We start from the raw sequence: 22,500 nt of genomic DNA, 5'->3' as shown, positions 1-22,500 counted from the left end.
GTTAATAGTTATTAAATTTATGTTTTGCTTTTTCTCCATATGCTCAGTGTGGTTTACATTAGGACCTTTCTTCATTTAATCACCCCCCCCCACAAAAAAACAATAGGTCTACTAGAGGGTAGACTTGAATACCTTGATCCTTGCCAAATAACTGAAACCCTGTATCACACTATTCTCTTATTTTTATACATAAAATTATTTTTGTTCTTCAATGTGTCTCCTCCCCCCTCAAAGCAGTGAATCATTGCAGTGCAAAGGAGCAGGGAAAATGAAACAAAACCCACGTAAAGAAAGAGATGGGGATTGTGGCTAATCCAGGCAGCAGCCCATGAGACGAGAAGAACAGTTCACTATAAAGCTTCTCTCCACCTGCAAAATATTGTAGGGAATGGATTAAGATCCTGTCTTTTTCCAAAATGAGAAAACTTACTGTACTCTCTCAAATCGGAACTTGCTTCCATTAATTTTAAAAAAAAAACTGCTGTTGCTGCAATACTTCCTTTGGCTCTCGTGATGAAGCTTTTCTCTCTCTCTCTCTCTCATAAAGCCGGTGTTTTGCCTTTAACGCAGGAAGCCAAGGCGGAAGACTCCAGGTTTCCCTGGCGCTGCGTCCACATCCGGAAAGTGTGCATCCATACACGTGGAAATACGCTGTCGAAGCCACCAGCACTTTCGCCATTCCTGACACTGGAGGACACTAAAACCAGAATCCACCCCCTCACTTTCTCCCCCAAAAGTTATGCTTACCTGCAAAGCCCCAGACCCTCGCCTTCACTAATAGGGTGAGCTTACCCATCGCAGCCCAAACCCAAGATTTTGTCTTTATTTCCAGAGGGCAGCAGAAACGAGAGCCACGCGATCAACGAAAGTTTATGCAACAGCACATGAGTTAATCTTTCAGATTGTTTCCGCCACGGGCTTCGAGAGAAACGTTTCCTTCCAGAGGGCTTGATTCCCGCCGCTTTCCTTCCTTCGTTCTTCCCCCAAATAGAACTAATCCCACCAGACTTTTCGACCCCGGAGTCCGCCCCTCCCAGACCGACTTCTAACATTCCAGGAGCATTTCCAATCACAGCGTTGCGCGGCAACCGCCCGACAAGGCTCTCACCGGAAGCGGAAATCATTTGCGCCTGCTCTCTTCTCCCTTGCTGAGAGAGTTGGGCGGGAGCCGTTGACTGCGCTTGGGTGGGCTCCTAGCAGCGGTTGCGTCTCTCCTGGATTTCTTCTGCGGGCCCGAAGAGCAGGCTTGGGGGCGCGGGGCTTTTCCCAGTCTCATGAATAGCAGGAGGAGGAGGAGGAGTAGACTTGTCAGTGCCGAGAGTTTGGGAGTCTGCGAGACAGTTCGGTTCCCCCCTTACATTCCACTCCTTTAGACCGCTTGCGTTTTCACCCTTGGTGAGGTGGTTGTGCTAAACCCTCCCCTCAGTGGGAAGCTGTGCCCAAAGCCTCTGACATCGTGGACTGCGTGAGGTAAACGGGGCTATATTGTCATGAACGTGGGGTGAAGAGCCAAAGATTGTAGGTTCCCGTTGGACACATTTTTGGCCATAAGCATTCTTGAAATGTGGGGCTTGCTTGTGAGTAAATGTGCATATGACTGAGGTTCGGTGTTGCCATCCTGTGTGATACAAATCCACTGAATTTAGTGGCTGTGGGTTTGCTTGACTTACTGAACCAAAAATTAGCCAAATACATTTTAGCCTAGGGTGGTGTCCCTGTTGTTAGATATAGTTCAGTGGGTTGTAAACAAACCCCCCCCCCCACAAAAAAGAGTAAATCCTGATTTACTCAGTCATGGGTGAGACTATTGTACAAACCCAGCTAGAGATAAAAACTTTTGAGTGAGCATGAAGTAATTTAGAATTAAGAGTTATCCTACATAAATTTCCATAGAACTAAGAGGTTCACTTGTATGTAGATGTGCTTAGAATCACTTTTGGTGGAAACAGTGGCTTCCCCCCTCTGGTTTGAAAATTCTGAACAAATCTTATACATATTTATACTGAGAAAGAAGCTCACGATGTTCAGTAGAATTAGCTTTATTTAAGATTGCATTAACAATTTGTGATCACATTTTATATGCTCCATTCACTGCAGGTTGGGAATGACTGTTAAATGTTATTTCCTTGATTTTTGTGATGATTTGATAATTAAAATAACACTGTAAATTTGTGATTAGTATAGTTGTTGTAGGAAACACAGAACTGTGATATGTTGATTGGAATGCTGAAGCAAATTCTCTGAAATGGTCCAAAAAGAGAAAACTTCACATCTTTGCTACCATGAGATACTTTTGTAATTGTCTTAAAGTTCCACACAGAAGGGTATTTACATTAGTGTGAATTAATGTCCTGCCTAATAGTGACAACAGGTAGATATTTATTTATTCAATTTCTATAGCTGCCTATCTCAGCAAGTGACTCTGATATAACAACATTCCCTACCAGGATTGCCTCCATGTGTGCTCATGACACTGAAGTTGAGTCTGCATGTGTATTACTAAATTTCCCCTACTCAAGGGGTTCAGTTACTTTAGCTATGATGTAACCAAATGCAAAATAGCTTAATGGTTGCAAGTTCTGTGGTGAATTCCAGGGGAATGGAATTCAAGATTTTAAAGTATTTAGGTCATAGAGAACGATGGAGCTTGGAACTCACCCCTGATCCCTTTTTTTATATCCTAGAACCACAAACATTGACGGAGTTGTGTGCTTACTGTTACCTGCTACCCAATCTACCAAAAACAAACCCAGGAAAGATACTTAATAAAAAGTAAAACATATACAATAGGGATTTTAAAAAGCATTTGCTTGGGCAATTTTTATGTAGGCTAGATGAAAGAAAGCAATTAGCATGGACTCGTACTGTCTACAAAGCAGATTCAAGCAACAGACTTTTTAAATTTTTGGTCAGCCTTTCAACAAAAACGCTAAGCACAAAGAAACTCTTTGTTATATCTATCTGTCTATAATTTGTGTTTATAAAAAAGACAGCTACTGTTCCTCAGAACACTTGAAATGGCCATTCAGAGCCTCAATATTTTTGACATCCCTACAGCTTACCTTTCTCTTTGTCTCTAGTTCCAGTGGGAACTCTAAACTTGAAGGCAGTGGTCTTTGGGCTATTGTAACTGGATGCTTCACTGTGTATATTTGACCTTATGCATGACATACAGTTGCTGTTTATTCGTTTAGTCGCTTCCGACTCTTCGTGACTTCATGGACCAGCCCATGCCAGAGCTTCCTGTCGGTCGTCAACACCCCCAGCTCCCCCAGGGACGAGTCCGTCACCTCTAGAATATCATCCATCCACCTTGCCCTTGGTCGGCCCCTCTTCCTTTTGCCTTCCACTCTCCCCAGCATCAGCATCTTCTCCAGGGTGTCCTGTCTTCTCATTATGTGGCCAAAGTATTTCAGTTTTGCCTTTAATATCATTCCCTCAAGTGAGCAGTCTGGCTTTATTTCCTGGAGGATGGACTGGTTTGATCTTCTGGCAGTCCAAGGCACTCTCAGAATTTTCCTCCAACACCACAGTTCCAAAGCATCGATCTTCCTTCTCTCAGCCTTCCTTATGGTCCAGCTCTCGCAGCCATATGTTACTACGGGAAACACCATTGCTTTAACTATGCAGACCTTTGTTGTCAGTGTGATGTCTCTGCTCTTAACTATTTTATCACGATTTGTCATTGCTCTTCTCCCAAGGATTAAGCATCTTCTGATTTCCTGACTGCAGTCAGCATCTGCAGTAATCTTCACACCTAGAAATACAAAGTCTTTCACTGCTTCTACATTTTCTCCCTCTATTTGCCAGTTATCAATCAAGCTGGTTGCCATAATCGTGGTTTTTTTGAGGTTTAGCTGCAAGCCAGCTTTTGCACTTTCTTCTTTCACCTTCATCATAAGGCTCCTCAGTTCCTCTTCGCTTCCAGCCATCAAGGTGGTATCATCTGCATATCTGAGATTGTTAATGTTTCCTCCAGCGATTTTAACTCCAGCTTTGGATTCCTCAAGCCCAGCACGTCGCATGATGTGTTCTGCGTACAAGTTGAATAGGTTGGGTGAGAGTATACAGCCCTGCCATACTCCTTTCCCAATCTTAAACCAGTCCGTTGTTCCGTGGTCTCTTCTTACTGTTGCTACTTGGTCGTTATACAGATTCTTCAGGAGGCATGCAAGATGACTTGGTATCCCCATACCGCTAAGAACTTGCCACAATTTGTTATGGTCCACACAGTCAAAGGCTTTAGAATAGTCAATAAAACAGAAATAGATGTTTTTCTGAAACTCCCTGGCTTTTTCCATTATCCAGCGGATATTGGCAATTTGGTCCCTAGTTCCTCTGCCTTTTCTAAACCCAGCTTGTACATCTGGCAGTTCTCGCTCCATGAATTGCTGAAGTCTACCTTGCAGGATCTTGAGCATTACCTTACTGGCATGTGAAATGAGTGCCACTGTTCGATAGTTTGAACATTCTTTAGTGTTTCCCTTTTTTGGTATGGGGATATAAGTTGATTTTTTCCAATCTGATGGCCATTCTTGTGTTTTCCAAATTTGCTGGCGTATAGCATGCATTACCTTGACAGCATCATCTTGCAAGAATGAAATACAGTATTTGGGAAAAAATGTTATAATAGCTGCTAAGATAAAAGCTGCAAATATATAAAACCTTTCCAGGTATAATTAAAATTCAAGATGGGGTAAGTTTTGAGGGCTTCCCTTTATGATTGGTGAATATCTTTTAATTTGTGAATGCTGTGACTTAATGGTTTTTGCCCTTTTGAAAATATGAAGTAATTCTGGCTTAATGCGGTTTGTACTGTGAGCCATGCCTTGTATCTGCTGGCCAACTAAGTGTATATTGCTGGTGGATTCATCCTATTTTCTGTATCTCTACCTCTCTATCTTCCTTACAGAACTGTGCTGAAAGGTATAGAGGGAGGAGGGCAAGGAGCATTCTCTATTGCCCGAGAGGAAGTATTTTCTGTGATGTTTGATATCCTTTTAAGTTGTGAATGTAGTGCTAGCATTCTGTATTCTTGATATAATCTAGTCCTGATTTTCTGAATAATCTTTTCAGTGATCTTGGAAAACACATCTGTACATAGTTTATTGAATCAGCACAATGAGCAGTGAAGAGGAAGCATGGGAGAAATTGGACTCAGAATTTGACCACTATGTTGTGGATATGAAGCCTTATGTTTTAAAGCTACCTCATAAATCAGGTAAACATTAGACAACTGATGCATTTCATATTTTCTTTTCCATTATATAGAAGCATGGCTAAGCCAAGTAAAGTAAGTAATAGTACGATTTAAGCCTTAGAATTACTGGGGTAAATGATTTGGAAGAATCTTAGATGCTAGTGGATACACAATTTCTCCTTCAGGTTTTTAGTGCAAAACACAAACATTGAATAAAATGTTTTTGATGTACATAGGTAGGAATTCAGTGTGCTGTTTAGTTGATAATTTGGAAAAACATTTTCTGCAATGATGTGATGTAGGCTCCAAGTAATAGTTATAAACTCTTATGTGTGGTATGCACTGGTTGTATGGAGAGATGTCCCAGGTTTTAGCGAAGGTGGGAGAAGTATACATATATTTCTTTGTCCCTTTTCATCTTGGGATATCCACACAGATCTCTGGAAACTCTTTCAAAGCAGACAGATATTTTTCTGCCATTGTAGGAAAAAGTGAAAGGTTTGTAGAGACAGTACTACTGATAGTATATCCTGGAAAGAGAGAGAACCAAGTTAATTGCTATGATACCCTTTGCTTTAGCTCATCAGTAAGCAAGTACCTGATGTAATTGAACTGTTCTGGTCCTACATTACTGTAAAGCTATTTGTATAGTAATAGGAGATTGCCTGCAATATATAAAAGAAAAGAAATATACTGGTAGAGGAAGAGTTTTGTTTATCTCTTTGAAGAGAACAACTTACATCTTTCCCTATATTTTCACACAATGTCAAATAAATTTTTCATTGTCCATAATCACCTGGTCATGAGTAAATGAGAATATAATAGCTCCACTTCCAAGTTACTACTCTATGAGGAAAAGAAATTATGAGAAAGATAACTTCAATTTAAATTAAATTTCAGTAACAGTAACTTTTTAGTTTGTCATTTTGAGGTGGTGGTAGTGAGATTTTAAAATGTATTTGTTTAGTCCCAGAATAAATATAGAATAAATTGTGCCAGTTTTAACCAAGTAAACCTATTTTTGCTCCATGTGGTAGTAATGTGAAGTAATACAAGTTAAAAAAAAAGACGTTACTGACTGAAGAGTCTGAGGAAGCAAGAACCAGAGATCTAAGGAAGTCTGAGGAAAACATATTTTGCAAAGGGCAAAAGAATAGAAACAATAAAGGAAGTTCATAGAAGATTATTCCACAGAAAAAATAAATTAGAATTAAATGATACCAACCAAAATAGTTGCCAGATTCTAGGCAATGAGCGAAGCTGCAGTAATAATAGAATGTGAGGTGCAGAAACTCCAGTATGGAAATATGACTCATTTACTGACTAAAATATATTAAGGAAGAAAGAACAAAGAGTAATGTAACTTCAGATCAACCAGATTTACAGATTTTAAGGGAACAAAGCAGGATGAGAAAATTGGAGATGAAAGAAAAGATGCTGCAGAGAGAATTAAAAGCCTGGCAATTTTCAGGTGGAGTGAGAGATACAGATGCTCAATCTCAACATGAAAAGAAAATGTTGCAGTTTAAGATTCAATTGAAAGACTTTTGCTACCCATAAGGAGTTTACCTTATATAAGCTTTATTGTTGACTTTTGAAGAGATGCAAGTTGAGAGACTTTAAGAAATTAATTCCAAATTTGATTACAATGGCCTTTCTGAAAAACAAGCTGCTTTGCTGTTATTAAAGAAACTTTAAAGAGAAAGTTTTAAAAGGGGCCTTTTTTTAAAGAAAAGAACAGATTATTTTATACCAAATAAGGTAGTTTTACATGGTGTTTCAGACATAGTACAATTATAGAAAAAAATTATTAGATGGCGCATGGTAGACCATTTGGAGAACATAATATGTCTGAGTTAAAGATAGGAATAAAAATTAGGGAGCTTGGTACAATAATGAGAGCAGCTGAAATACTGATCAGTTGAATAGAGAGGAATCATTGTCAAATCTGAGTTTTCAATGCATCCTGAAAGAGTGATACACAAAAAGAACAACTTTTAGTTCTGAAGAACTGTAAAGTTTCCAGAATTTTCAGAGGAAAATGATGCAGTGGTAAAATGTTATCGTTGTGGCAAAAAGTGGTACATTAAGGCGGACTGTTATTTGAGGAGATCAGTAACAAAAAACCCAAATCTTTGTACTTGTTGGCTGCTTCTTAAAAGAGCCATGACTATTCTATAGCTCACATGGTAATTGTAAAGCTCTCAAAAATATGTATTTGAATTAAGGAGTCATTAAGGAGGGAGTAACAGAAATTGATCATGTGTTGCTGCCCTGTCCCTGGCCCCTTAACATTTCCTTAACTCAAACATGTATTTTCTGAGCCCGTGAGGTTATTGTGTGAGCCCAGGAAAAGGTGCTTTAAAAAGCAATCATCAGCTACAGGGAAGGTGCCCACCCTGGATCCAAAGTACTTTTGCCTGCATAGGATGTGAATGCTGCACACTTGAAAATTCTCAAAAATGTAAAACTGAAGTGCAGGTAGTCCTCAGCTTACAACCAGAATAGAGACTGGAAAATTCCAACTAATTTAAAAATATGTAACATGTAACTGTTTCCTTTAATTTTTTAAAAACACTTTTAACTTTACAAGTAAACGTATCAGGCTGTCAGCATCTTAATGTTTCTTGTGTTTCTAGGTACTTAAGGATAATAGTCTGCATGACATTTTAAGCAATGGATTTATTTGTTTTGTAATCTTTATCTTGAAGTAAAGGAATTGACTTCTTGATGGAAAAGCAGTGCTACTAATTTTTGGTTCCTAAATGTATCTTTTGCCTTCCTCAGAACGTTACAGATGTGCTGTTTGGATTAAAAAACTTTGTGAGCCTTCAGGTACTGGTACAGGAATTGTTGGCAGGAAGAATAGAAACTTATATGCAAAACTGCTTCTTCATATGCTAAAGAGAGGAGTGCTGGAGGGACCATTTACACATAAACCGGAATCAGGAATATTGAAAACACTTCCGTCCTACATGGTAAATATATAATTCATTGCTGTAGTTTAAAACCAGTATGTTTCATATTTATATTTATGGGAATAGGGAACTGATTAGGGCTTATTTTATTTATTAATCAAATTTATATGGCTGCCCACCTATTAAAAAAACTCTGGGTCACACCCCCCCCAAGAATCACATTAAAACAAATGAAAAACAAACTACATTGAGGTCCAATAAAAATGCAAAACCACTGGATCATACACCCATGCCAGAGCTCCCATATTAAAGTCCCAACCCCGTGCCTGGGTTTCCCCTAGATACTTAATATCCAGTTGAATAGTACATCATAGGATGATGTTGCCACTAATTTAGAATAGAATAGTGTTAAAATTAAGAGCTAAAATATGATTTGGCACTGTTAAAACAAGAGATAAGATGCATAAGGAAAATTGAGGGCAAGGATGGATAGCAAGGATGTTGAGCATGACCTTGTTGCAAACAACTGTTAGCCATCTATTAGTCTAACAGTTGTTTGCAACAAGATTAGTCTATTAATTGCCGTCATATTCTGGAGGTTATTACAGTAACTTTGATGTGTTTGCGGTTATTCTTAAATCTTGATCTGATGAGAGATGTTGAATATAGAATTCATAGGACTGATCAGGGAGAGTTTGAATTCTGGGGCATTAGTAATATCTTGGGCACCTGTGTAGGACACACAGTATGAGAAGATATGGGCCAAAGATTCCACTACTGCAACTTCAAAGCAGACAGAGCTGCATGTTTTTGAATATGCCTCAGCTTATTCCTATACTTGATCTTAGCCAAAAGGCTGAGAAGCTTATTGGTATTTCTGTAATGACAGTTGTAGGAGACTCAGGTATGCTAATATGGAAGGTCATAAAATATATAACTTGTGCATACTTGTATACATTTCTGATTTAAATTTGCAACAAAATGTATGTTTATTGGAAATCGAGATGAGCTACTATATCAAGAGTTGAGGTCATATTATACTGAACCATGATTTGTTGAATAGTCCCAATGGCTTCCTAGTATTTAGAGTTATTGTAGAGTTTATTAAAAGTAGGGGTTATTGTTGGAAACTTACATCGCGAAACATACTTTTCAATATTCTCTTTTAAACATCTAGTCAATCTATTTTGATGAACCAAGTTCAAAAAGAGTTTGGAGTAACATCCCAGAAGATTTAGAAAATTTACCTGACTGGGTCATGGGAGAATTGGGCCAGAGTGATTGTAAATCAGATGAATCCTGGAAACTTTCCTTTAGAGAAGAGTCTGCTTTGGTAACCTCACCATCTAAACAGAGGTAAAAATTGGAGATGTAATAATAAAGGTTATACTGTTGTTCCTTTTTATATTTTCAAAATGAGTATTTTTTTTAAAATAGGTCATTTTATTTATTTATTTATTTATTATTTATTTAGTTCTTTAGTTCTTTAGCAAATTTTATCACTGCCCATCTGGGCGGTTTACAATAAAAACAGTTAAAATTCAAAACATTTATCAATATAATAAATACAATAAAAAATGAAAATGTGATAGAATCTAGATGGCTGAGAGTTCTTTATCAGTCTGTGAGTATAATGAGCCCTTCTCAGATCATTCTAGGGCACTAGCCATCCCCAGGTGTGACTGTTCCCCTTCCTATTCCAGGCCAGCTGGCAAAACCAGGTTTTTAGTTTTTTATGGAAGTCCAGGAGTGAGGGAGCCTGTCTCACCTCTGGAGGAAGAATGTTCCAAAGGGCGGGAGCTACTGCAGAGAAGGCATGCTTCTGAGACCCCGCCAGATAGAATTCTTTTACAGATGGGGTCCGTAACATGCCCTCTCTGCATGACTGGGTGCGATGGTTTGATATAACGGGGAAGAGGCGGTCCCTCAGGTAGCCAGGCCCCGTGCCATGTAGGGCTTTAAAGGTGATAACCAACACCTTGAATTGGACCCGGAAGCAAACTGGAACCCAGTGCAGCTCACGCAACAAAGGTGTTATATGTGCTGACCTTGGGGCACTGAAGATTGCCCACGTGGCTGCATTCTGGACCAGTTGTAGCTTCCAGATATTCTTCAAGGGTAGCCTCATGTGGAGCATATTACAGTAGTCTATATGGGAGATGATCAGGGCATGAGTGACCGTTCGAAGGGCCTCTCGCTCCAGGAAAGGGTGTAACTGGGGCACAACACGAAGTTGAGCGAAGGCCCTTCTGGCCACGGCTGCCACCTGCTCTTTGAGCAGGAGCCGTGAGTCCAGGAGGATACTCAAGCACTGGGTCTGTCTGGGAAGTGGAACCCCATCCAGAACTAAAGATGACAACTTCCCAGATGCCAAGGTGCCATTAATACACAGCCACTCCGTCTTACCAGGGTTCAGCCGAAGCCTGTTGTTCCCATCCAGGCCCCCACAGCCCCCAGGCACCTGGAGAGGGTGGTCACAGCATCACTCACTTCACCTGGGGTGGAGATCTGTAATTGAGTATCATCAGCATATTGATGATACCTCATCCCATGGTGACGGATGATCTCACCCAGAGGTTTCATGTAAATGTTAAAAAGGAGTGGAGAGAGTACTGAGCCCTGTGGCACCCCACAGGGGTGCGGGCTGGATCTCTTGCTCCCTATTAACACCGATTGGGACCGGCCCTGAAGGAAGGAAGTCAACCAGTGTAGAAATAAAATAGGTCATGGTTGCAGTTTATTTCTAAGAGACTTGGGTGGTTTCTTCTGATGTAGTAGATAGAAATTTATTATTTGGACAAGACTTCGGCTTGTTAAGGTGGCTTAATTTGTACTCATGGCTTGTCTTTACCAATTGGTGACTGCATTCCTTTTTTCAATCCTGTGCTTCATTTTTGCCTCAATAATTGTATTTTTACTGTCAGTTAACAGAATTTTTGAGAGCCAGTTTGGTCTAGTGGTGAAGACATCAGGCTAGAAACCAGGAGACTGTGAGTTCTAGTCTCACGTTAGGCACAAAGCCAGCTGGGTGACCTTGGGCCAGTCACTTTCTCTCAGCCCTGGGAAGGAAGCAATGGCAAACCACTTCTGAAAAACCTTGCCAAGAAAACTGCAGGGACTTGTCCAGGCAGTCTCTGAGAATCAGACATGATTGAATGGATTAAAAAAAAATCAGAATTTTACATATTAAAAAGTTCAACACAAAGAATATTAAGGCAGGAGTGGATCATCTGCAGCCTTATGCTCTTTCTGTAGCATTTGGAACCCTCAGATTTCAGTGATGGAATTGCTGAATATCAGTGCCACTTTGAGGTTGGAATTCTGTGAAATATGTACTGATTGATTGTTATGTGCCATCAAGTTGGTGTCGACACTTAGCCACATAGATTTTCTCCATGATGATCTGCCTCTAACCTGGTCTTTCAGGTCTTTCAATAGTGCATGCCCCTATTACTGCTGTAATTGAGTCTATCCACCTTGCTGCTGGTTGTCCTCTTCTCTTTCCTTCCACCCTTCCCAGCATTAGAGCCTTCTTTGGAGAGCTAGGTCTTTGCATAATGTGTTGGATAATTTGAGCCTGGTCATTTGTGCCTCTGGGTTGAGTGAGAACTCTGGGTTGATTTGTTCAGTGATCCATTGGTTTGTTTTCTTGGCTGCCACAGTATTCTCAAGAGCCTTATTTATTTTATTTATTTATAATAAAATATTTTAAAGCAGAAGCTATCTACCACTTTGATGTCTTTATTATTAATTGTAAACTTTGTTGTACTTGTCATTATTTTGGTCTTCTTTATATTTAATCTTAGTCCCATTTTTTCAAAGCTGGCTTGCAGCTAAACCTCAAAAAAACCAAGATTATGGCAACCAGCTTGATTGATAACTGGCAAATAGAGGGAGAAAATGTAGAAGCAGTGAAAGACTTTGTATTTCTAGATGCAAAGATTACTGCAGATGCTGACTGCAGTCAGGAAATCAGAAGGCGTTTAATCCTTGGGAGAAGAGCAATGACAAATCTCAGTAAAATAGTTAAGAGCAGAGACATCACACTGACAACAAAGGTCCGCATAGTTAAAGCAATGGTATTCCCAGTAGTAACATATGGCTGTGAGAGCTGGACCATAAGGAAGGCTGAGAGAAGGAAGATAGATGTGTTGGAACTGTGGTGTTGGAGGAAAATTCTGAGAGTGCCTTGGACTGCAAGAAGATCAGACCAGTCCATCCTCCAGGAAATAAAGCCAGACTGCTCACTTGAGGGAATGATATTAAAGGCAAAACTGAAATACTTTGGCCACATAATGAGAAGACAGGACACCCTGGAGAAGCTGCTGATGCTAGGGAGAGTGGAAGGCCAAAGGAAGAGGGGCTGACCAAGGGCAAGATGGATGGATGATATTCTAGAGGTGATGGACTCATCCCTGGGGGAGCTGGGGTTGTTGATGACTGACAGGAAGCTCTGGCATGGGCTGGTCCATGAAGTCACGAAGAGTTGGAAGTGACTGAACAAATAAACAACAACCCATCTTTTCACTATGCTTCTTGACTTTTATTAATAGACCTTGCAAATCCTTTGCATTTTTGGCTATTAATCATCAGCATAGTGCAGCATAGCATGCTTTTTCCTCCAATTTTAAATCCACACTACAGGTAGTCCTTGGTTAATGATGGTAATTGGGACTAGAATTTCCATTGCTAAGCAAAGTCATAAAATGCGATGTCATGTGACCACATTGCTTAGTGACGGCAATCCTAGCAGTCCCTGTTGCCGTTGTTAACTGAATCCCAAAGGTCATTAGGTAAGGACCCACCCTGAACCATGCCATGGATCCCTCCCAGCTCAAGCCTTGGTAAGGCAAGGGACTGCCTCCTCTTGAACTTCCCCTACCTGCCTATCTCCCCACAGCCCCCATTTCTGTCCTTTTGGCTGTCCGCCTACCTGCTGCCACCACCAGCTGCCCCTGGCTGCCCAGACAAGATAAAGTGTTTGATTATATAGTGCGGGATGATGGTGTGGAAGGACAGACTGCCTGAACAGGTTATAAACACCTGTGCTCCTCCCCCATCGTCAGGATGACCCAGCTAATAACAGAAGTGTTGGACAGGAGACAAGAAGGATGGAAGACAGGATGACTGCTTGGGAATCTGCAGCCACAGGCCTCACCATGAATAGGTGGAATAAACAGAGCCAAAGCCCAGATTCAAAGGAAAGGGGCAAACTAAAAGATAGACACCCTGATGAGAAGAAGCAACAGGAAAGGCAGCAGCTGAGAAAATGGGCGTGAGAAGGATTTATTTCCTTCCCTCGGACTGGCTTGAGGTAAAAGTTCTTCAAACTGTTTCCCTAAGATGGCATAAAGATTCAGAAGAAGAGAAGAAGAATCAAAAAGCCCAGCCAGAAACAAACAAGGAGAAGAGATAAAAAAGTAAAGACTTTGCAGAACAGAAATAGAAAGCAGAAGCTAAAAAAGCTAAAAGACAGCTCGAACTCTGTAGCAAAAGATGTGTAGCTCTATAGAGTGACCAAGAGATACAGAGATTAAGACTCCAGCCGAGTCCCGCCTAGTTCCAAGTTCCAAGCCTTGCTCCAAGTCTCCAGTCCAGAGAATCTGGTCTAGTTTGGGGCTTCCAGCTGAGTCCTGCCTAGTTTCAAGTTCCAAGCCTTGCTCCAAGTCTCCAGCCCAGAGAATCCATTCTAGTCTGGGGCTTCCAGCCGAGTTCAGCCCAGTTCCAAGTTCCAAACCTTGCTCCACGTCTCCAGTCCAGAGAATCCATTCTAGTCTGGGGCTTCCAGCCGAGTCCAGCCCAGTTCCAAGTTCCAAGCCTTGCTCCAAGTCTCCAGCCCAGAGAATCCAGCCTAGTCAGGAGCTTCCAGCTGAGTCCAGCCTTGCTCCAGTTCCAAGCCTTGTCTCCAAGCCTTCAGTTCAGAGTACCCAGCCTAGCCCAGAAACCTCAGCTAGCTCTAGCCTTGTTCCAAGTTCGAGTCTTGTTCCCAGCCCTCAGCTTATTCCTGTCTGCTTCTCGTAGTTCTGCTTCCAGGTCTGTTGAGCCATTGATTCAGCACCAGTACCGACCAGTACTGTTCAAGAACTGTTGCCTCCAGTCTTGCATTTCAGTTGGATCAAGTCAACCTTTCCAGTGGAAAGTCCTGTTCCCTGCCTTGCTGTGGCCCAGTTGGGCTTGTTTCACCAAGTTTTCGCATATCAAGGTTTTAATTATTGTAAATAGTTATTTAATAAAGAATATTCATTGAGAATCTGTCTGGTGCATAGTCTGAACAGGACACTCCCCCCCAGCCACTGAAGGGAGATACAAAAACCCAATCAATTGTTGAAATTTCCAGTGCTTTGTGTCTGCTGAATCTGGTTCAATCTGGTTACTGGTGGTTCAAAAAAAGTACCTGCAACAGATGATCACCTCATGTTGGATGGCCCTCACCCTGTTTCTGAGGAAGGGCTGATGATCTTTTCAAATACTAATGGTGCTTATGAAATGGTTAGATTAAAGCCTTTGGGACATCTAGTTGCTGATGCTCCCATGAAGAAAAGAAAAGCAAAAGTGGCAAAAAGAGAATTACAATGGAAGATTGTATGTTCATAAGAAGCATGAACATGGGAAAATGTAACAGTGTGAAAGAGGAAATTATTTGACTAAATAGTGATATCTTAGGCATCAGTGAGTTGAAATGGATTGGACTCTCTCAGAAAATCATACTTTTTATGGTTCAGGACATGAAAAATAAGGAACGGTATTGCTTTCTTAGTTAGGTTGGGTATAATGCAGTCAATGACCAAATGATATCAATTAGACTTCACACAGCCCTTTAATATGATTGTTATTCAAGGTTATGTTGTAACCATGAATTCAGGAGAAGAGGAAGTTGAGGAGTTTTGCGGTCAAATTCAATCTGAAATTGACAGAACGTGTAAGAAAGATGTGCTGCTTGTGGTTGGGGATCAGAATGCCAAAGCTATAATATTAAGGAGGACAGTGTAGTCAGATTGTATGGCCTAGGAAACAGAAATGAAGTGGGAGAACGACTTACCAGTTTTTGCCAATCCAATGGTCTCTTCATAGTTGTCTTCAAACAACCAAAACAATGCCTGTATACCTGAATATCACCAGATGGCGCATACAGACATAGAATTGACTATGTTATTGTGTGAAGAGGTGGAAGAGCTCAGTTCTAACAGCAGGGATGTGGCCAGGGGCTGATTGTGGAACAGGTCATGAACTGCTCACTTGCAAGTTCCAAGTTAAGCTAAAGAAGAAGAACGAAGAGCCAGTTTCCACATCTTGAGTATATACACACCATTTTCAATTAGAACATCAGGAATCATTTTGAATTCCCGAACCTCACTTATAATGAACCAAAATGAAATCAAATAAGTTAAGAAGAATGTTAAGAATGAATGTGAAAACAGACTGCCAAAAGCCAAGAAACAGAAAAAGCATACTGGATGTCAGAGCAAACAGTGGAAATTGCCAAGAAGAGAAGAGAAACCAAAGCCAAAAAAAGATAAAAATCTAGCAGCGGTATTATGACATCTAGAAAGAAACAGAAGATGGAAACAGAAATGAAAAAACAAGGAATGTTTTCCAAAATATCTCTGAACATAGAGGGAAGTTCCAGTCTCAAATTGGTATGCTAAAGGAAGCTAATTGACAGATAGCATCTGATTCAAAGAAGATCAAATGAAGATGGAAGCATACTGAAATTCTGTACAATAGGGATGTCAGACATCTAAGATACCTTAGCAGATATTTCCTATAGTACCAGAAGATGAAGTTACATCAGCAATCTAGTCATTATCAAGTGAGAAAGCTACAGGAATTGATGAAATACCTACAGAAATATGGCAAGCAAGAGAAGAAGAATCAGTAAATATTCTAATCAGAATCTGGAGAATCTCATAATAGTCAGGAGATTGGAAGAGGTCAAACTATATACCAATACGAAAGAAAGGAGACTTAGCAGAGTGTGGAGTCCTTGGTGCTCTCTGAGCTTGGTTGTTTGCTTGCAGATGTTTCATTACCCAACTAGGTAACATCGGTATGAGTAAGTATGTGTGGTTTGCTCCCTGTTTATATACAGTAGCTTGCCCTCCAATTTTATTGGGGGTGTGGTTTTCTTCTTGGTAGTTCCCTGATTAGAATATTGTTTTCCTCTCTCTCTCTCTCTCTTTCTTAATCAAATTTGTCACCGCTCATCTCCTCCCACCGGAGGGACTCTGGGCGGTTTACAACAAGATGCTCACTAAAACAATAAATATATAAAAATGCATTATAAAATTACGTATCACTAATAAATATAAATAAGAGTAAAGTCCAGATGGATGTGATCTCGTTCAGTCTTCGCGTGGAAGGGGTACTTCAAGGCACTAGCCAACCCCAGGCATGACTGTTCTCCTCCCTGCCCCAGGCCAGGTGGCAGAGCCAGGTCTTCAAGTTCCTCTGAAAGGCCAGGAACAATGGGGCTAGCCTCACCTCTGGGGGCAAGATATTCCAGAGGGCGGGTGCTACTGCTGAGAAGGCCCGCCTTCTGGACCCCACCAGATGGAATTCTCTTACCGATGGGGTCCACAGCTTGCCCTCTCTGCATGATCGGGTGGGACGGATTGATGTAATGGGGAAGAGGCGATCCCTCAGGTAGCCTGGCCCTGTGCCATGTAGGGCTTTAAAGGTGATAACCAACAGCTTGCATTGGACCCGGAAGCAAACTGGTACCCAATGCAGCTCATGCAGCTAAGGTGTTATATGCACCCTTCTGGGGGCACCAAAAATAGCACGCGTGGTTGCATTCTGGACCAGCTGAAGCTTCCAGATACTCTTCAAGGGTAGCCCCATGTAGAGCATGTTGCAATAGTCAATATAGGGGATAACAAGTGCATGAGTGACTGTTTGAAGGGCTTCTTGATCCAGGAAAAGGAGTAACTGTTGCACAACATGAAGCTGTGCAAAGGCCATTCTGGCCACGACTGCCACCTGCTCTTCGAGCAGGAGCCATGAGTCCAAGAGGGCCCCCAAGTTACACACCAGGTCTGTCTGGGGCAGTGCAACCCCATCAAGAACCAAAGATGACAAAGTCCCGGATACGGAAGAGCCATTAACCCACAGCCACTCCATCTTACCAGGGTTCAGCTGAAGCCTGTTGTTCCCCATCCAGATCCCCACAGCCTCCAGGCACCAGGAGAGGACGGTCACGGCATCACTTACTTCACCCAGGATAGTGATATACAATTGAGTGTCATCAGCATATTGATGATACCTCATCCCATGGTGACGGATGATCTCACCCAGCGGTTTCATATAGATGTGGATTAGGAGAGGAGAGAGAACCGAACCTTGTGGCACCCCACAATGGAGGAGTCAAGGGTCGGATCTCTCACTCCCTATCACCACTGATTGGGACTGGCCCTGGAGGAAGGAAGTGAACCAGCACAGAACCACACCGCCCACCCCCAACTCCCTGAGCCGCCCCAAAAGGATACCATGGTCAATGGTATTGAAAGCTTCTGAGAGGTCAAGAAGAGCAAGGATGGATGCACTGCCACCATCCCTCTCCTGCCAGAGATCATCCATGAGTGTGACCAGTGCTGTTTCTGTCCCATATCCGGGCCTGAAACCTGACTGAAAGGGGTCTAGATAATGCTTGTTTGTCTGGTGTTAATCCCTGTTTATCTGGGTGTTGGCTACTGGAGGGGATATGTTCTGGTCTTTTTGTTTTCTTCTTAGCTTTTTTATTCTCTCTTAAATGGGGTATAAATATAGTTTATCTCAATGTATCTATTGGTGGCTGATTTGTCTGAATGTCAAGCTTCCAGGAATTCTTTAGTGTTTTTGGATTTGTCTTGGTCTAAGATGCTAACAGTTTCCCAGTTGAAACTATGGTTGAGTCTGTCCATGTGTTGTGAGATTAAGAAGTTTTCATTGTGTCTTCTGAGGCTGCAGATTATCATACAATATCCTTAGTTTCACATACTAGCAAAATAATGCTTAGGATCTCATCAGAGCTTTAGATGGAAAGGGAAATAACAAATATTCAAGCTGATGGTAGAAAAGGCTGAGGGACACAGGACATTATTGCTGATGCATGCTGGATAATTGAGAAAGCCAAAGAATGCTCCAGAGAAGTCACTATGTGGTTCATTGACTATAGAAATGCCTTTGATTGTTTCAACCATGTCAAATTATGGAATATCCTTTGGAAAATGGGAATCCCAGGATTTCTTATTGTTCTCATATGAAATCTATGCATGGCTTCTCCATTCTGGCTTTATTTTTGTAAAATAAATGACATGGTGTAATATGTCATGTGTTGTTGTTCATCTGAGGTTGTCTTTACCTAATTTTAAGACCTGCTGAGGACCAGATGATTTTTATGATGTCCTGATATGTAAAACCATAGAACTCAAAGAGGGTGTACTTTCTTTTTCCCATGACTGTAGCTTTGATAGGGTTAAGACTGTTAGAGTATTATTAATTATAAAAGTAAACAATTTAAATGTTTTTATAATTTGATTTCTATTATAGTGGACAGAAATATAGAGAGTACTGGTAGGAATGAAAACATTAAATAAATGCTGTTTTGGGGGGATTGATTTGGAGGTTTATATATTTCTTTTTCTTTTAATATAAGGGGAAGGACCAGTTGTGGTTAGTGATTTTTATAATGTGCTAATAGAATTATTTATAGAAATAATGTGATCTTGGTTTGATATAGAGTAAAGGATTGATTATGGAAATTGCTGTACATTCTTGTTGAAAGTCGGAAGTCATCTCTATGTAATCTTCAAAATCCTTTTTTCTTGTGTTTCACACTTTTAGTTTTTTTCTTTTTGTAGTTTTTTTTCTTTTTTGTAGTTTTTATCTTTGTTTCAAACTTAATAAAGTTGTTTGAAGTCCATATGCCATTCCTATAAGCAATATTAGCATGCAATTGTGAACTTTGACTCATATACAGTGATCAAACATCCAACCAAACACAAGGAACGTGATCCAGCCATAGCAAGACAGGAATAAAATTTATCTAGATGGAAAAGATGCTAAAGCATTATTAAAAAGTTATAACCTATTATGCTATCAACCAATTTAGACTAGGACTTGGAATAGTTTCCGTTTGTGCAGTTGCACAAGATGCAAACCATGAATTGAACATTAGCAGCAATGGGGCATAGGCAAATCACAATAAAATCTAGTATATTTTGGAATGACCCAGAATTGTAAACTTTAATTTAAAATTTTCCAAAAGCTTGCCAATATCTATTCAGAGGCTAATGTAGCAACTATCGGAAGCAAAACCTGGTGAGCTAAATGATGGAAAACAACAGCTGGAAAATATTAAGCAGCCATTACATAACCACCTTGTTGAATGAAAATATTTGAGATCAGGAAAAAAAAACACCTGTTCTTATGGCAGCAAAAGATTAAATATCAGGCCTATTTCTGCTTTTGTCTTTCCAGTTTTGAAGAACTGGTGTTTTAGGAACAAGAAGGGCAGAGAATAAATTTCTCTTGGCCAATAATCAATTTCCATTTAATAGTTGTGTAGCTCAACAGAATGTGGCCATTCAAAAATATTAAACTTTGTCTCAGTGAAATTAATATATGTAATTACTTCTTCCCAGAACATAATCACTTCATGACATTGCAAAACTAATGTTTTAATGAGGCAAGAGAAATTTAAACTTTTAAATTCTAATACAAGTTAAAATTACCAGTTGTGAAACTTACTCTCCCTAGTTACAAAAATAATATCATCATGGCACAAAAGTGATGAATACTGGGACTTTAATTTCTGTGTTTTAGGGGTATAACTGCAGTGTAAATGCATATATTAAAGTTGAACTTCCAGATACTTTTTGTTGTTGTTCAAAGATAATGGTATGGAAGAATGTGGCTGTTTGAAAAACATACAGTGTGAGGATGCTCACTCTGTTCATCATTATTCTATTGGAATAATCAAAGCTTCTGGCTTTTGAAAAGATAAATGTACATGCTGCATCATCCACATTTCTATTTTTCTATGTCCCTTTTTTGGTTTTTTGTAAAGTGAAATGACACATTTTAAACTGTTTCTTTAATAAACTTTTATAATTTACTGCAACTGAATCAATAAAAGGAAGTTCCAGGGCAGCTATTGCTTGTTTCTTTGTGTAAGACATTGAAATAAACAGCAGGTGGTGGTGGTGTACTATAGAACAAAGTAAAAGCCTACTGTACTTCCTGATAGCTGAGAGTTTTCTGAGGATACATTGATATTCATTCTCCTCCTAGCTGCAATTCTTTGCTGAAAAGCTTTATTAAAAATTAGTGATTTATAAACAGTAAAAAGACTATTTTAATCAATCCAAACTATGTTTCACATCAGAAGCTGATTATTCTGGCACGCTAGAATTATAATCTTTCTTTTGTTGCTCTTTATTACACTTATTTTTATTGTGGTTGTTCTGGATGTGATCAAATTTCTCAGCAGAAACTGACAGTTAAGACTGATGGAAGTATAACAGTCTGTAATCAGGAGGGCTATTCTTTTTGAAACCCTCTTTTGCCATGCTACTTACTGCTCTTTTTAGAATTATGTACCTATAGGTAAAGGTAAAGGTTTCCCTTGACGTAAAGTCCAGTCGAATCCGACTCTAGGGGGCGGTGCTCATCTCCGTTTCTAAGCCTTGGAGCCGGCGTTGTCATAGACACTTCCGGGTCATGTGGCCAGCATGACGACTCGGAACGCCGTTACCTTCCCGCCGAAGCGGTACCTATTGATCTACTCACATTTGCATGTTTTCGAACTGCTAGGTGAGCAGGAGCTGGGACGAGCAACGGGAGCTCACCCCGCCGCGCGGTTTCGAACCGCCGACCTTCCGATCGACAGCTCAGCGGTTTAACCCGCAGCGCCACCGCTTCCCACGATGTACCTATAATTTAGCCCTAATAATTTCTTGACAGCAATGGAAATATGTAATTGGCCTCTGCTAGTAATATGGAAAATCTGAACAATAGTGCAAGAGCTACATGAATTCCAGCTGTTCAGTGCTCAGAGACATGGCCAAGGTAAGGAAGGCTGAAACTCAACCACCACTGAACAAGACACATAAATTGAAACGGCAAGACTGGGCCAAGAAATATCTGAAGACAGATTTTTCAAAGGTTTTATGGACTGATGAGATGAGAGTGACTCTTGACGGACCAGATGGATGGGCCTGTGGCTGGATCAGTAACGGGCACAGAGCTCCACTTCGACTCAGACGCCAGCAAGGTGGAGGTGGGGTACTGGTATGGGCTGGTATGATTAAAGTTGAGCTAGTTGGAGCTTTTCGGGTTGAAGATGGACTCAAAATCAACTCCCAAACCTACTGCCAGTTTTTAGAAGACACTTTCTTCAAGCAGTGGTACAGGAAAAAGTCTGCATCTTTCAAGAAGACCATGATGTTTCTGCAGGACAATGCTCCATCGCATGCATTGAAGTACTCCATTGCGTGGCTAGCCAGTAAAGGCCTCAAAGATGAAAGAAGAATGACATGGCCCCCTTCCTCACCTGACCTAAACCCTATTGAGAACTTGTGGGCCCTTCTTAAATGGGAGATTTACGGTGAAGGAAAACAGTACGCCTCTTTGAACAGTGTCTGGGAGGCTGTGGTTGCAGCTGCATAAAAAGTTGATCATCAACAGATCAAGAAACAGACTCCATGAATGGAAGGCTTATGACTGTTATTGCAAAGAAGGGTGTCTATATTGGTCAATGATTTTTTGTTTGAAATGTCAGAAATGTTTATTTGTAAATTTTGAGTTTATTATTCTCACTTTAACAGATGAAAATAAATGAGTGAGATGGGGGAATTTTCATTTTTCATTTAGTGGCATAATAATTCTGCACACTAATAGTTGCCCAATAATTGTGCACACATAGATATGCTCCTAAGAAAGCCAAAACCTCACTTTTACTTCCTTAAATATTCAGGTTTGAGGTTTATTAACATTTTGGATTGACTGAGAGCACTGTAGTTGTTTGATAATGAAATTCATCCTCAAAAATACAACTTGCCTAATTGTGCACGCAGTGTATTTTTATAAATAACTCAAGGCAGCAAACATACCTAATACTCTTCCTCCTCCCATTTTCTCCACAATAACAACCCTGTGAGGTGGGTTGGGCTGAGAGAGAGTGACTGGCCCAAGGTCACCCAGCCGGCTTTCATGCCTAAGGCGGGACTAGTATATTTTCTATTAAAATGTTAATACTCTCTTTTATTGTTATCCTGGTATCTGTACAAAAAGTTGAAAAGTAGGTTCCATGTCAGAATTCCAAAAAAAGTTATTTCGGGTTCTGAATAAATGTGGCTATTAACAAAAGCAATATTGTATTGTAAGCTCCATCCCTTGTGGGCA

The 22,500-nt window shown here is 40.5% G+C and overlaps 1 protein-coding gene across 7 annotated transcripts in view; it reads left to right on the top strand.

Moving 5' to 3' along the window:
- The first annotated feature begins 1,173 nt into the window (after window positions 1-1,173).
- CEP112 (centrosomal protein 112) overlaps window positions 1,174-22,500 on the top strand; it is a 259,583-nt gene continuing 238,256 nt past the window's right edge. For 6 of the 7 annotated variants that reach the window (XM_063293475.1, XM_063293478.1, XM_063293477.1 and 3 more), the window contains exons 1-4: window positions 1,174-1,470; window positions 5,077-5,221; window positions 7,988-8,178; window positions 9,296-9,474. In XM_063293475.1, coding sequence (XP_063149545.1) covers window positions 5,122-5,221; window positions 7,988-8,178; window positions 9,296-9,474 — 470 coding nt within the window. In that variant the 5' untranslated portion in view covers window positions 1,174-1,470; window positions 5,077-5,121. Of the gene's footprint in view, window positions 1,471-2,684; window positions 2,773-5,076; window positions 5,222-7,987; window positions 8,179-9,295; window positions 9,475-22,500 lie in introns of all 7 variants that reach the window. The other variant, XM_063293473.1, reaches the window with a different exon arrangement.

This window comes from Candoia aspera, chromosome 2 (genome assembly GCF_035149785.1).
Source record: "Candoia aspera isolate rCanAsp1 chromosome 2, rCanAsp1.hap2, whole genome shotgun sequence".
Lineage (NCBI taxonomy): Eukaryota > Metazoa > Chordata > Lepidosauria > Squamata > Boidae > Candoia > Candoia aspera.
Note: the sequence above shows the minus strand (reverse complement) of the source record. Positions and strands in the feature narration are given on the sequence as shown.